General features: G+C 53.2%; 2 protein-coding genes across 4 annotated transcripts in view; one reads left to right on the forward strand and one right to left on the reverse strand.

Annotated features, from left to right (window-relative positions):
* Positions 1-550: 550 nt before the first annotated feature.
* EIF3J (eukaryotic translation initiation factor 3 subunit J) lies at positions 551-5,081 on the forward strand. The gene is made up of 8 exons (XM_026709419.2): positions 551-613; positions 709-818; positions 960-1,026; positions 1,109-1,200; positions 1,296-1,410; positions 1,540-1,698; positions 3,502-3,575; positions 4,189-5,081. Exons 1-8 carry the CDS (start codon positions 589-591, stop codon positions 4,318-4,320), a joined length of 774 nt encoding a protein of 257 aa, XP_026565204.1. The 5' UTR covers positions 551-588; the 3' UTR covers positions 4,321-5,081.
* Positions 4,486-13,929, reverse strand: part of SPG11 (SPG11 vesicle trafficking associated, spatacsin) — a 36,955-nt gene continuing 27,511 nt past the window's right edge. For all 3 annotated transcript variants that reach the window (XM_087941829.1, XM_087941828.1, XM_087941827.1), the window contains exons 33-40: positions 13,685-13,822; positions 12,948-13,081; positions 11,848-11,955; positions 10,043-10,211; positions 8,688-8,776; positions 7,331-7,486; positions 6,555-6,706; positions 4,486-6,411 (exon numbers count right to left, since the gene is read on the reverse strand). In XM_087941829.1, coding sequence (XP_087797955.1) covers positions 6,231-6,411; positions 6,555-6,706; positions 7,331-7,486; positions 8,688-8,776; positions 10,043-10,211; positions 11,848-11,955; positions 12,948-13,081; positions 13,685-13,822 — 1,127 coding nt within the window. In that variant the 3' untranslated portion in view covers positions 4,486-6,230. The remainder of the gene's footprint in view (positions 6,412-6,554; positions 6,707-7,330; positions 7,487-8,687; positions 8,777-10,042; positions 10,212-11,847; positions 11,956-12,947; positions 13,082-13,684; positions 13,823-13,929) is intronic.

Here is a 13,929-nt window from a genome sequence, read left to right on the forward strand (position 1 = left end):
AACACTAAGACTGTGGACTTCAACTCCCAGCATAGCTGGCTGGAGAATTCTGGGAGTTGAAGTCCACACGTCTTAAAATGGCCACGTTTGGAGGCCTCTGGTATAAACACGAGCCTATTTATACTTGCGCTGAGGTAAAATTATTGTGTTCTCTTTGAATATAATTGGGGGGAGGAGACACATTGAAAGAAAGCCACTGAATGGCCTTGGGAGCCCGGTTGTCAAACAAAACACTTGGGAATCTCTTCCAAGAAGAGGACAGCGCGAAACACCCGCCTCACGACGAAGCCCGCCGCCCTCCCTGCGCGCGTGGAAGGGCGCGCGGGCTCCGGCCCCGCCCATCACCCCGGTCCGCCTGGTGGGCGGAGCGACGCGGCGGGTGGGCCCTCCCGACCACGCCTCCCTCCAGGAGCTCCAGCTACGGACCACGGGGGCGGGTTTCTGCGGCTCCCGCCCCGCCTCTTCCGGGGTCGCCGGCGGAAGCGGGAAGCGCGTTTGGGGGGGCGGGGCGGAAGTCCCGTCGTGCCGTGCGCGGCCCCTCCTGCCTGCTGGTCTGGGCTAGCCGCGAGCGAGAGGGCGGCGGGCAAGATGGCGGCCGAGGCGGACTCCTGGGGTAGGTCCAGCGCCGCCGCCGGCCGCTCCCGCTCTCTCCCCGGCCCCGGCCAGGCCGGCCCGGGCCCTCCGCTCACCCTTTCTCTGTCCCCGCAGACGCGGACACCTTCGAGGCGCCGGACCCGCTGGCCGGGCGCCTCGGGCCCACCCCTGCCGTGGTGACCAGGGACCGCTGGGCCGGCGAGGACGAGGACGACGACGTCAAGGTGGCCGGGAGGGGGGCGGGTGGGCGCGGCGGCGGCGGCGGCGGGGGGGCCCGGGACCGTCCCCCGGTGCGTTGGGGGAGGCGGGCGGGCGGGCGGAGGCCTCCCGGCGCCTGACCGGCGCTTCTGCTCTGCCCCGGCCAGGACAACTGGGACGACGAGGAGGAGGAGCAGCAGGAGGAGGACGAGAAGGAGGCCGAGGCCAAGCCAGGTGAGCGGCCGGGCGGCGGGTCCCCGGGAGCCCCGCGGGAAGCCGCCGCCGCCGCCGCCGCTAACCCGGTGCCTCTCCGCAGAATCCAAAGTTTCCGACAAGAAGAAAGTCGCCGAGAAGATAAAGGAGCGGGAGAAGCTGCTGCGGAAGAAGCAGGAGGAGGCCAAGAAAAGGGTAAGGGGGTGATGGGCGGGCGGGGAAGGGCGGCCTCGCCCCGGCGCCTGGGCGGCCTCCGGTGCCTGCAGCGCTGCCTTGTCTCCCTTGTGAAGTTAGAGGAGTCGGAAGACTCGAAAGACCTGACGCCGGAAGAGCAGCTGGCAGACAAGCTCCGGTTGCAGAAACTGCAAGAAGAGGCGGACCTGGAGCTGGCAAAAGAAACCTTCGGTGAGGGATGGGATGGGGGGTTGGGGGGGGGCTTGGTCCTTTGGGGGGCTGCCGGGGGGTCCCCAGATCCTCTGAGGGTGAGGCCATGCGCTTGAGCAGCCCTCTCCAAGCACGGCTCCTTTCTTACAGGTGTAAATAACATATGTGGAATAGATACTATGAATCCATCCTCAAAAGATGATTTTACGGAATTTGGGAAATTGTTAAAAGAAAGAATAACACAGTACGAGAAATCTCTATATTATGCTGGGTTTTTGGAAACATTAGTTCGAGATATATGCATTTCATGTAAGTACATTTAGTGAAATACTATTGTTTGCACCCTGCTTAGCTTGGAAACAAAGAACAGAACAATTCTCCAGCGAAAAAGATCAGGTTAATGGGATTGAATTTGTTATTTATTAACTCAATCTAGAAAAGGGTTTGTAACGTCTTAAGATAGTAGAACATTATTTCCATAACCAGATCCTCTATTTATTTTACAAGAAAGGCACCTGGGTGATTCCCAACACGTTCAGCATATTTCAAAAATATCTAAATATACCTTACCTTCTAGATTCAGAATCATTTGAAGAGAAAAATCTCTGTTCGCTTTCCTAAATGGTTCATCATATTTAATATTTCTGTCCATTTGGCTTGCTTACAATTTCAAAGCTTTAACCAGTTACTGTATTCTATAAAGATGTATTTTAACTTCATAAAGTTAAAACAATTTCTAATAACTTGTGCTAAAAATGTAATATAAAATTCACTGAAGAGAAGGAAGCCATATCCAATTTAATATACGCTTTTTCTAATGATGTGTTATAAAGCTTAAGATTTAACCTACATCTGATAAGCTAGAAAGGTCTTAAATGCTGTTTTTCATTGGGAAACCAGGGCCTCCATTTTTTAACGTCTTAGCCTGTTGTGTTGACTTTATCACCGCAGAATTGAACCAGTTAACTATTGGTATCCCATATGGACATCCACACAAATCGTTCATTTCTCCTTGGTGCTTTATAGGGTACAGTAATCATCTCAGGTTGATAGCAGATGTTAAATGTGTGTTGTAGGCAGCTTTACTTCTCAAATATTTCCATCAAGTTTTGGATAATTTTAAATGTTAGGAAAAGCAGTGGGGAAAGAAGGCATACTTGCCTTCTGTCTACTCAGTTAAATGCATGTTAATTTTGGCACCTAACAGTTTGCAGTTAGATTGAGAAGGAATCTGGCCAGGAAGGCATTTTGTCTTCCTGTTCTGGTTTTGGGAAAGGAGCAGAGCCCAAGGGGCAGCTCCATCTGGAGGCCTGAAGGAGCCGGGCTGGGCACTGGGCAAGAGCTGTGGTGTCGTCACTGGGGATTTCTGGGTGGGGAGGTGGGGGGGGGGAGCTGTCTGGCCTCAGGAGCCCTTGGAGTTGCAGTCCAGGTCATCGGAGGAAGATTGTCTGATTGTAAATCTACTTGATTTACCTGACTCTGTGGTTTCGTCCCCAAACCCCAAAAACTTTAACCTTAGACTGTCTGCTATTGACCTAAGAGGTCTGTAGGGGGCGTGCATAAGCGCACCAACCGTCCCTGTCCTATTGCTTCTTTTATTATTTTTCTTATATGTATTCATAACTATGTTTTTACTTATACCTATTATCTTGTAAGCAATTGACAAATCAAAATAAAATAAAAAAATAAGTGGGAAGAGGAGCTTTTGAATAGAGGCTCATTTCAGACAGTTACAGGCTGCTATGACATTTTGAACAAGTCAGTGGACAGTTTGGCCTGCCAAATAAAACATTCAGAAAAAAAATGAACATCCACAGCTCAACTGCGGATTTTAATTTTTTTCTACAAACAACATAGCTAATCTTAGTTTTCCGTGAAGGAAGGCAGGCTGCTCATAGAAGAGCCGGACACCTGGTTGGGCATACGGCCTTCCCTATAACTGTGTGGTATCTTTTGCCTGCCTATAAACTTCCAGCTTACCGGCATTTTCCCTAAACATATTTTCCCAGATATTCCAGAGATTTTCTTGTGACCTGAGATTCCTTTGTCCCCCTTCTTTTGGGGAGCAGAAAAAGCAAGCTGTAAATAATCCTCTCCTTGTTCCTCCTCTAGTGGAAGTCGATGACTTGAAAAAGATCACCAATTCCTTGACGGTGCTATGCAGCGAGAAGCAGAAACAGGAGAAGGTGGGTTTTTTGGGGGGTGGGGGGCGGGGGGGGCTCTTCCAAGCTTTGGCAGCCACTGTGACATTCTGCTCGGCCTGGGGGAGGGGTCGGTAGCACCTCACGTAGCTTCCTTCTACTGGCTCCATGAAAACGCCTGCTCCTTCTAGACCAGAGGTCTCCAAACTTGGCAACGTCAAGATTTGTGGACCAACTCCCAGAATTCTAGGAATTGAAGTCCACAAGTCTTAAAGTTGGCCCCCAAGTTTGGCGACCCCTGTTCTAGACTTTCTACAATGGAAGAAGCACCTCTTGTCTTATTCTGGCAAGCCGGTTTAGTTGCTTTTGACACAGCAGCCTGTAAACGTTGATCAGGGTCCTGATGAAAGTAAATACTCCCAGTGGTTACACAACACCGCATGTCAGAATAAACGCAAAGGTTTTTTTTTCTTGATTTGGTCCCTTCCACACATTCTGGATTTCAGCTTTTCATCAACCCTGGCTGGTTTCTTGGTGGGGGGAAACTAGCACGGTGGCTTGTAAGGGAATCGAGGCTTGCTTTCCCCCTTTCTAGCCCAGGATAGGGCCAGGTCCACTTGTGTGTTCTTAGATCTGAGCTGTTCCTTTTTCTTCCCAGCAAAATAAAGCCAAAAAGAAGAAAAAAGGAGTGGTGCCTGGTGGAGGCCTAAAAGCAACGATGAAAGATGACCTGGAAGACTATGGCGGCTACGATGGGGGCTACGTACAAGACTTCGAAGACTTCATGTGACCCGCTCTTTCCGTCGGTTGGTTTGCCCAAACTCCCCTAACTAGCACAACTCCTTTCCTTTCAATTCTGCCAAATGCAACAATCAGAAAGTGCGGTATCTTTGTGCTGTTGGTTATCCTGTCACAACTTGACACACTGGAATGCCTGTCTTGATGCCGAGGGAATAAAATTATGAAGCTCAATTTTTTTATTCAATGATAGGAAATAATGGAATCTCAAAGAGGCAGAGGCTCTTCATGGCAGCGAAGCGGCACTAAATTGGACGTGAATTTTGATCTGGCTGAAGTATTATTACCAGCAGAGTTAGTAATAACAATCTTAACTCTACCTTTTTTTACAAGAAACTACCCAGAAAACAAAAGGCAGTTTGCAGCAAATGCATGGGTTTGCAGTAGTATTAAAATGGCTTTTCTATTAGAATTTGGTTTTTCAGTGGCTTGAGGGACGTAGCTATACACTTCCCTGACTTCCAAGCTTGAAAGGGGCAACGGGGGCTGTTTTCCTTGCCCCGGGAGGGGGACGGGAGGAGCTTCTCTGAGCAGTTCAGCTGACACTTTGCTGATTCTTTGGGACAGTTTCTTGTCACTGGTTTGGTGGCTCTCACAAGACTATGGTTTTTTTTTCTTCATGTATAGGAATCCTGCTTAGCAAACTGCAACAGTTACAATAGTTGGGCAAATTGTTATGTTCAGAATTATGACATCTGCAAATGTTTTATAAAAGCAACTAATTTAATAAAATCACTATTGTGAGGACTGAGATTTTTGGTCAGCTTGTGCTTTTCCCACGGGCAACAACAGTGGCTGACACGGGACCACATTGCCCAGGGAAGGCCGGCGTCTCTTCTCCCAACCCCTTCAAGTGGCCGTGTGAATTGTCCAGTTCTGGCCGCACCTTCCTCTCTTCAGTCTGAGGCTGCCCTCCGTTAATAGCCAGTGACTGGCTCCCCCCCCTCCAAAAAAAAATGGGGGAGAAAGATAATTTCTCAAGACATGAGCAAATCCAATAACGGCTCCTCTTCCTAAACATGCAAGTGGCTAAATTGTATTATCTTTAAGGACAGAACAATAATCAGCTGGTAGCCACAACCATGACATGGCATCCAAACTCCAATCCCCATGGTTCTGGAGGAAGAGGCATCCTCCTTTACTGCCATGGCTTCCCAGTCAGCCTTGGATATTAGACCCACACTTAGCCTCCTCGCCCAGTATCTGTAAAGTATCTAAAGCAGAGGTCTCCAACCGTGGGCAACTTTAAGACTTGTGGAGTTGAAGTCCACAAGTCTTAAAGTTGCCCACGGTTGGAGACCTCTGATCTAAAGCTTTCCTCGCACTCCCAAACTAACAGACCACCAGCATTTTCTGGTTCTTTGCGCCATTCATAGACGCCTCGCACACAGCTATCAGCACAAGGTGGAGCTGCCCGCCTTGTCAAGTCCCTTGAAAGTGACACGCGGAGCCGTAATACTTCCAATTCCCAGGCGCTGCAGTCACTGAAATCCAAAATAGGGCCAGATTCAGAAGGCCGCTCTAACAGGTCCAAAAATAGATCTGAAAAGCGACTTCTGGTATGGAAGAAAAAATAATTCTGAAATACTCCCAGGTCGAATTCAGATATATTTTGCTCTCTGGCCACGAGCTAATTCAAAACTCTCTCTCAAGCTTCGGCCAAGGAAGTTGGTCTTCAACGTGAAGTTCTTTTAATCCAATGGCAGAGGCCTTCCTGTCTGACTATATTTGACACCAAGTCCCAGGTTAATAATCCTGTATTTTGTGCAGATCGCGGCATTCGAAAACCAGCATTTTTTCTTTTTTCATCTTCATGACTGAAAATACGGGGTGGTTTCCCCACCCCACCCCCCCTGGCTTGTCTAGTTTGTTGGCAGTTCTGCTTTGCCCAGCCGGGATGAGCTAATTGGCCAGCAAATCGTTGAGACAGCAGCCTGTTTGGGCGTCGTTCAAGAGCACGTTCACCACATCGTAGAACTGGTTGTCGTAGGCGAGCTTGTAGTAGACATAAATGTCCTCGCAGTAAGTCAGGAGCTTCTTCAGGTTTCTGACCACAGACTCGCTGGCTGCGTTCTGCTTGAACCTGAAAGAGACGGCCGGCCGGTGAACGGAGCCCTCCCCCCCCTCTCCCCAGCCCCCCCAAAGCTTCGCCCCCGTCGCTTCCTCTTAAACGCGGCAGCCACAAACCGCCGCCTTCCCAGCTGCACGGAACAGGCCACGACTCACTTGTGGGCAATCTCTTCGAAGGTGCTAGTCCTCAGCAGCCCGTGCTGCTTGTACTCCTCCAGGTAGTTGAAGTCGCCCTTCAGGACCACCTGCTGATAGAGCACCTCTGACCAGTCTGGCGTGAAGTCATAGGCCTCGGCCACCACGGCTGCCTGGAGGAGGAAGAGGGGGAGGCGTTTTCATTCCCAGCCACAGCCTTTCAGGCCCCCCCAGGCCGCTTTCCCGCCGCCAGGGAGGAGCAGTTAGCGGGGCTGCCCAACGTCCACTGGGGCTGTTAAAAGCACCAGACCTTATCCTGGAACTGGAAACGGCAACGTAGGGAAGCGAAGAAGCAAACAAGCAGTGCAAGCTGCGGAGGAATCGAGGGAGGAAGAGTGGAAGTGGGAGCTCGGGGAGGCCGGCCGGGCTGGATCAGAGCGCCTGGAGGCCTCCCCTGCCGGCTTCCCCGCTGACTTCGCTTGGGGGAAGCTGACAAGGGCCGACCTTCTGGTCCCAGGATGCCCAATTCGTGACCAGGTGAACGTGAGAATGCTGCAGCAGCCAGAACTTCAAGAACTGGGTGTAAGTTCAGCCCTGATGCAATTTTGAGGGGGTAAGAGGCTTGTTTTGTATTTATTTATTTCTGTAACTGAATTTATTAATCAATCAGCATTTCCAAACTGCCCCTCCGAGAGCCATGATAGGAAAGAGGACCCCACCCCCTGGCATTTTCCTTCCCCTATCTTAACAGATAAACGCCCACCTTCTCCTCCCCAAGGGCTGAGGGCCCTTCTCACCTGGTAGAACCTGGGCAGTGCCAGGATGCAGGCCGGCAAGCTCTTCCGACTCAGGTTAATCAGCTTGGTTTTGTGCGGAGTGGTCAGGAAGTGGAGCTGCAGGGTGATGAGCCTGGTCAACCTCTTGCAGCGCAAGGACTGGCACACGCAGAAGTCCTGAAGGCAGGAGCAGGGGGGGGGTTCAGGTGGAGGAGGAGCAAGGAGCGACCGCCGGTCCCACCCCAAACCCAGAAGGGAGGCATCAACGTCCACCCTGCAGGTCCAAAACCATTCGAGCGGGACTCCTGGCAAATCCCAGGAAACCCTCCTGGCGACCGGCTGGCTGAGACGTTATACTGTGAGGGAAAAAAAGGGGAGCATTGAAGCGGATCCAACGTCTACGGTAGAACAGCTGGGGGGCCCTTTTTAGGCTCCTCTTCCCTGCTCCAAGGAGGAGCTCACCTTCCGCAGGTGCCTTTGTCCACCTTCCTCCTGCCTTCCTCTATTTAACAACACTTCCAGTAAAGGGCACCCACCGTAGGCCTCCCCGAGTAGTTGCACTGTTCCCACTACGTGAGGGTTTTATAATACACAGGCAGAATACGATTGTCCATAATTTAAACCTGCTGCGCCTATGTCCTGCTCTTCAGGATAAGAGAAAGAACCTTCTATATATGCAACGGAAGAAGAAAAGAAGAAAAAGGGGCTTTGGAAGAATATCTGAAGGGCAGTGAAAAAGACGCACTGAAAAACTAGCATACCGGGCTTAATCGTTACTGGAAAGATTAAATTGGCCTCTAAGACTGATCAAATATTACATGACAAATGACAGTAGAGTAACTTAGGCCCAGAGGGTGCGACGGTTCAGCCATGAAGGCGCTGAGCTTGGCAGCCTCAGCGAAAGATGGCGGCCCAGGTTTGCAATGGGGTGAGCTCCTGCCGACATAGCAGTTTGAAAGCATGCAAATGTGAGCAGATAAATAGGTACCACTTTGGTGGGAAGGTAACAACAGTCCGTGCACCTTGGTGTTTAGTTATTCTGGCCAGATGACACGGAAGCATCTTGGGCCAACTCTGGCTCCCTCAAGCTGGGAAATGGACATGAACCCCTAAAGTTATGACTGGACAGGGGAAACTTTTAAAGTCTTTTAAAATTCAGCCCTGCAATTATGGTTGTAGGTCATGATGGTCATAAAGCAGGTGACTGGCCTCAATTTCATGTCCTTTTTTGGCGGTGGCTGATAAGCAAAATGTGGTAGCTGGAAACCCCTGCAGGGGTTCAGGCTGGCCCCTCTGCGCTCCACCCCTCCTCCCTCATCCGCAGAGTCCACCCCAAGATGCCAGGGACCCCCATGCACCTCCTTATTCTCCACCTCACCTTGGAGTAGCTCTCGGCAGCGTCTAGGAAGAGGGTGAGGGCCTTCATCAGGAGCTTCTTCAAGCTGGGCAAGTCCTGGAGGCTCCCCTCTGGAAGGAAGGGAGGGAGCAGCGGGTGGTGATCGCCGGGGGCCACCCTGGCAACCCCCCCCAGGCAGAGGGGACGGAGGGGGCAGCAGGTGACCCAGAGCTGAACCCCAGGTATTTCCCCAGGCCCAAATAACAACAACAGCGGCCTCCCTCAAGCTCCTTTGGACACAGGTGACCAGCCTCTCTCACGGGAGCAGGTACGAGGTGCGATGGCCACATGCAGGGGAAGCTTCACCGAGGACACAACAACAGAGCCCTTGGGTGGAACAGCTCAGGCCCGAAGGGGCTTCCTCGGACACATCCCGGGGACCTGGGACTGCTCCACCAGCCACCCTCGAGGTCCAGGTCACCCCGGGAACTGCAGGACTGGCATCAAGCAGAAACGGCCCTTTTCTGCTATCTGTCGGGTCCCACAGATCCCTCTAGGGACGCTGTCATTCTGGGGGAGGGGAGGCTGGGGGGGCCTCCGTGAGGGGTTTCCGTTTCTCTTTCTTCCTTTGCTTTGCTGTAACTTTCGGGCCCCTGGGAGGGGGAGGAGGGTGCCTCGCCTTGCCTTGGAGACCCCCGGTTATCCCCTTCTCGGCCGGCGTTTCCCACGACACCTTCACACCTCAGGACTGGCTGGATGGAGGGACTGGACTTTGGGAGGGGCTCTGTCCCCACTGGTGTAACCCAACGCTTCTGGTGGGGGAAAGCTAACCCCCGCCTAGATTCTCTCGCTTTTATAATCTTCCAAGAATAAAAGTTCCCTTTGGAAGTGGCTTCTGTTTCGAGAGGTCTGCTTTCTTGAGAGGACTGGCCAGGCAGGGCCTTACTATACCACCGAGTCCAAGCTACAATATTTTGCCCGGGCTTAGAAGTCCAGTTGTGTTGCAGTTACTGCCGGGGGCCCTTCGCCCTTCCCAGGGGCTGCCAAAAGGCTTTGCAGGTCTGCTTGTAGAGGACGCTGGAGCCCAGCCCAGCGGGCTCCCCAGGAGGCTCCTGGCTGGAGGGGCACCTGCCAGCTCCCCCCTCCCCGGACCTTCTTCTGCCTGGGAGTTTAGTGCAGCAGAACCCTTGAGAGAGCCGATTCCTGAGGAGCGACCGGCCCTGGGTGTCCCGGCTGGGGTCTGTGCTGCCCGTCTGGCTGGGTTCCACCTGGGCCTATTTTTTCCCCCTTTCCTCAAAGCCCGAAGGCCCAAGGAAGAGGAGCAGCTCTTTGCTCCCCCAGGAGAAGCCAGACCAGCCCGAGGGATCCCCGAGTTTCCTGGGCAGGGGGGCCCTTACCCCACGGCTGGGATTCAATGAGCTTCAGCTGGACCCTGGCGGCAGCCTCGTGGTTCTCCCCGATCTCGCGGCACATGCTGAAGCAGAGGGCGATCATGTTGTGCTTCTCGCTGTCTCCTGGGCGGCAGCGCTTGATGTAGTCTAGCAGGGCGGTCTTGAGGGTCCCGTTCTGCCAGAGGGAGAGAGGAAGGGGCTCAACCTCGGCCACGCGGGCCCAAGCAGCCACCCCCTTGCCGGTCCAAGCGGTCCAGGCCGCCCCACCCCCACCGGCCAGGAGATGCCCTTCACAATGGCAGAATCCCAGGGGAGTGGGGAAAGGGGGGGGGGGGGCTTGAGGCAATCCGGACCCAGCTGCTGACTGAGCGCATCCCCAGTGGGCGGCTGCTCTCTTGGACGCGTCCACCGAGCAGCAGCTCCCTCTGGATCAAGGCCTCCCCTGCTGAACTGCTCCAAGCAGGAAGGTTTTCCCTGAAAAATTGGTTCAGAATCTGCCTGCCTTTCACTTCCAAGTCCAATATGCCATGTTCTGCACTTTGGAGTGATAAAAAACTGTCAAGAGTATAGTCATGAACTGGAATAGATCCCGGTAACAAGGTCAGCCAATGAATAGGCATAGCAACTAAGTCAGCCAATGAGGACTGTTTGGAAACTGAAACGAGAAGTAGCCTAGGCGTGGCTCTATATTAAGCTCTGCAGCTCTGTTGAGCTCCGAGTCTGTCCATTGAAAGTGAAACGGCTTCTCTCCTCTGCTGTGTGTCTTGCTTGCCTGCTGAACTAAAGTGAGACTGAGGTCCGTTTCTGAGCTCCTGAGTTGCTGCTGTTCTGCTCTGAACCTGTAACATATGTCTGCTTCTGTTTGAGTTTGCTCCATGCTGGAGAAATCTACAACTGGTATTGTAAAATTTACTTTAGCTGTTTATAAAGAAGTTAAATGAAGCCTCAGCCACCTGTGTTTACTTTTCTGGTGCTGAATTTACGCTGCCAAACTCTGGACAAAAACGGGCCTTGACTTTCTTCAAGGGAACCCACTTTGAAATAATTGGAAACTCCAGGCGATTCTTTCCTTGGTTGTTAGCAAATCAATGCCACCGCATCTTTTCCTCAGAGTTTCATGTTAAAACCTCTGATTATATTTTAGGCTCCTCTGTCCTTTGCGATTTGACGTTTGGCATGCTGCTCCCCAAAGTCCCAAAATAGTTTCTGCTCTCCTTTCTAAAATAAACTTTAAATGAATCACCCTCTGTGTAGATAATCCTACTGACAGGAGAAACTTCCTTTCTTCCAGCTTTCCCAAAACACGGCCAAAGCTGGACAGTAACAACTGTTGTGGTTGGAGGGGGGGGGGGTGGCATTATGGCTGCTGCCCAGAATCATACAAGACAAAAGCATCCAATCCCATGAATCGTTCTCACCCGTCCCCACAATCCCCTGTGCCGTGGCAGGAAGAGAGGAGGGCAGCAGGGGTGGGATGGTGGTTCCTGAGGACGTCTGAAGGAGGAGCCCCCCCACGCCCCAAGGAGCCCAGGGCCCTCCGGCTAGAGAGAGAGAGAGAGAGATCCTAAGAGAGGAGGAAGCCCTTAACAGGCCCAAGTTGCTTTCGGGCGATGACTGCCTGGTTCTTCAGTCCTTCAAACTTTACGATCTGCTCTCGAGTCCAGCCAGACAGAAAGGCCAGAACTACTTGGCCGCTAGTTCCTCCTTTGGAAGGAGGGGAAGGAACTCAGAACCGGCCCCCCTTGGACCCCCCTTCGAGATAAAAGGGACGGGAGGACGCAGGGGGAGTCGTTCCCGTCCACAGTGCCTACCGGGTCAAGCTTCTTCCTCATCAGCACCTCAAAGTAGTGCTTTTCGTGCAGCAGGTCAAAGATGTAGGTCATCTCGTTGTACCTGCCAATCCCGGTGAGGAGGCGAACCTGTGGGGGAGAGGAGAGCGTCCGGCGGAGGGAGGCGGAAGGGCCCCGTCCACAGCTGTGCTCTCAGGGGGGCTCCGGTCAAAATCCAAGGAAGAAAACCTTGGACTCCGCTGGTGGCGGAATAAAGGACGTTTCCCGGAAATTGGAGTGGCGGCATCAGACGAAATACAAGATTTGAAGCGACAGGCACAAAAACACACGCAGAAAGTTATGCCCACGTTCCCAGCCCCAGCAGTTCACAAGCTGGCCATCCAATCTGAGGTGTGTATGTTGTTGTGTGGGGCCTCTTCAGGTGGCGCTGCAGACACCTGGCGGGCCAGGACGGCTGACCTTGGCCTGGATAGATAAGGGGCCACATCCACCCAGTAAGCAAGTCAGCTTAGTCAAGAAAACATCCCCCGTTTTGCATTTCACTAACTTAAACCTCCAGCGGTCTCTCCCCGCATAAGCCCAATTATTCTTCCCTCACCCCCCCGTTTCTAGGAAGGATCCTTGGAGGCTGACAAGTGCCGACCTCCCTCCCTGGGGGAAGAGGAGCATCCACGAGGCTCCACGCCTTCCGTGAGGGGCATAGCGGGGTCTCTGCCGCTTCCTGATATCCAGCGGGCTTCAGAAAGGGGGTCTTGGAGTCCCAGTCAATACTGGTAGCCCTCGACTTACCACCGTTTTGTTTAGCGGCCATCCAAAGTTACAACGGCACTGAGGAAAGTGACTTACGGCCATTTTTCACACTTAACCACCTTTGCCAGCATCCCCCCTGGTCACGTGACCAAAATCCACTGTTTCATATTTATGACGGGGGTCACTCTTTTCTGGCCTTCTGACAAGCAAAGTCAACGGGGGAGCTGGAGTCACTTAACAACGGTGTCCCTAACTTAGCAACTGCTTTGCACCTGGGAGGGGCAGCTCCCCGCTCCACCAGGGCCGGCTCCAGGACCCCAAAGGGACCCAGCGACCGCAGCCCATCCAGGCTCTGGGCAGAGTTCACCTACCACAAGGCCGTACTCCTCCTTGGGCGCCAAGTGTTCATCCGTCAGCCGCCGGGCAGCTTGGAGGACGCGAGTGATGCCCTCCATGTGGCACGTCAAGCTGAAGCAGTTGTGGGCCAGAACCAGGAGCTCCACCGCTGAGGAGGGAGAGGGGCTCCCGTCAACAAACGCTTGGGCTGCACCCTCACCCATGCGACCGAACTACAACTCCCGGCCTGTCGGCTGACACGGACTTTACACGGGACGCCGGGAGTTGCATTTCAGCCCATTGGAGCACCGGACTCCCCACCTGATCCACGAGAAAGCCAGGGCTGTTCCGGGGGGGGAACAGACAACACGGCCGCTGATCCACCATTCGTCCAGGTTTCGTGAGGACAAAGCTCACAAATTTTTCCTAGCTCTGCCACTTTGTCTCTCTTGGAAACAAACATTAGCCTCTCCCCCCCACCCTCCCCCCACCCCAAGACATAAGATGTAGAGCGGAAAGAAGCACGTAAGCAGCGGCTTCTGGGCTTTGACCCTCAGGGACACGATGGCCGAGTTCCAATATGTGTCACCAGGCTGCATCAATGTGGACTGTGCAAGAAGAGTGAACAAGCGACACAACATACAGATGAGGTCACGGAGGTCCAGATTCCCCGGGCCAATAGATCCTCAGGAGACCTTTTGGGTGTCAGCCTGAGGTTCAGAAGTCCTCACACCCCTCACAAGGGCCCGTTTTCTACCCACCGCGGACTTACTACAGGCAAGCTCCCCGTGTGGCACGGAGGAAACCTTGTCCAGCAGCCTCATGCCAACAAGCGTGTGGTCCTGGCATAGCTTGGCCAGTTGCAGGAACCTCTGGCTCTCCTCTGCAGGATTCAGGGCTGGGCTCTGCTCTGGGCACAAAAGAAGACAGGCCGCGGTCGCTCCTCTGGTCCCATCCGAGGAATCCTATTCCCTCAAGAGCATGACGCCGTTTGATTCAACAGGGATCGGAGGAGCT

The sequence above is a fragment of the Pseudonaja textilis genome, chromosome 13 (assembly GCF_049901715.1).
Source record: "Pseudonaja textilis isolate UNSWEBS1 chromosome 13, rPseTex1.2, whole genome shotgun sequence".
Classification (NCBI taxonomy): domain Eukaryota; kingdom Metazoa; phylum Chordata; class Lepidosauria; order Squamata; family Elapidae; genus Pseudonaja; species Pseudonaja textilis.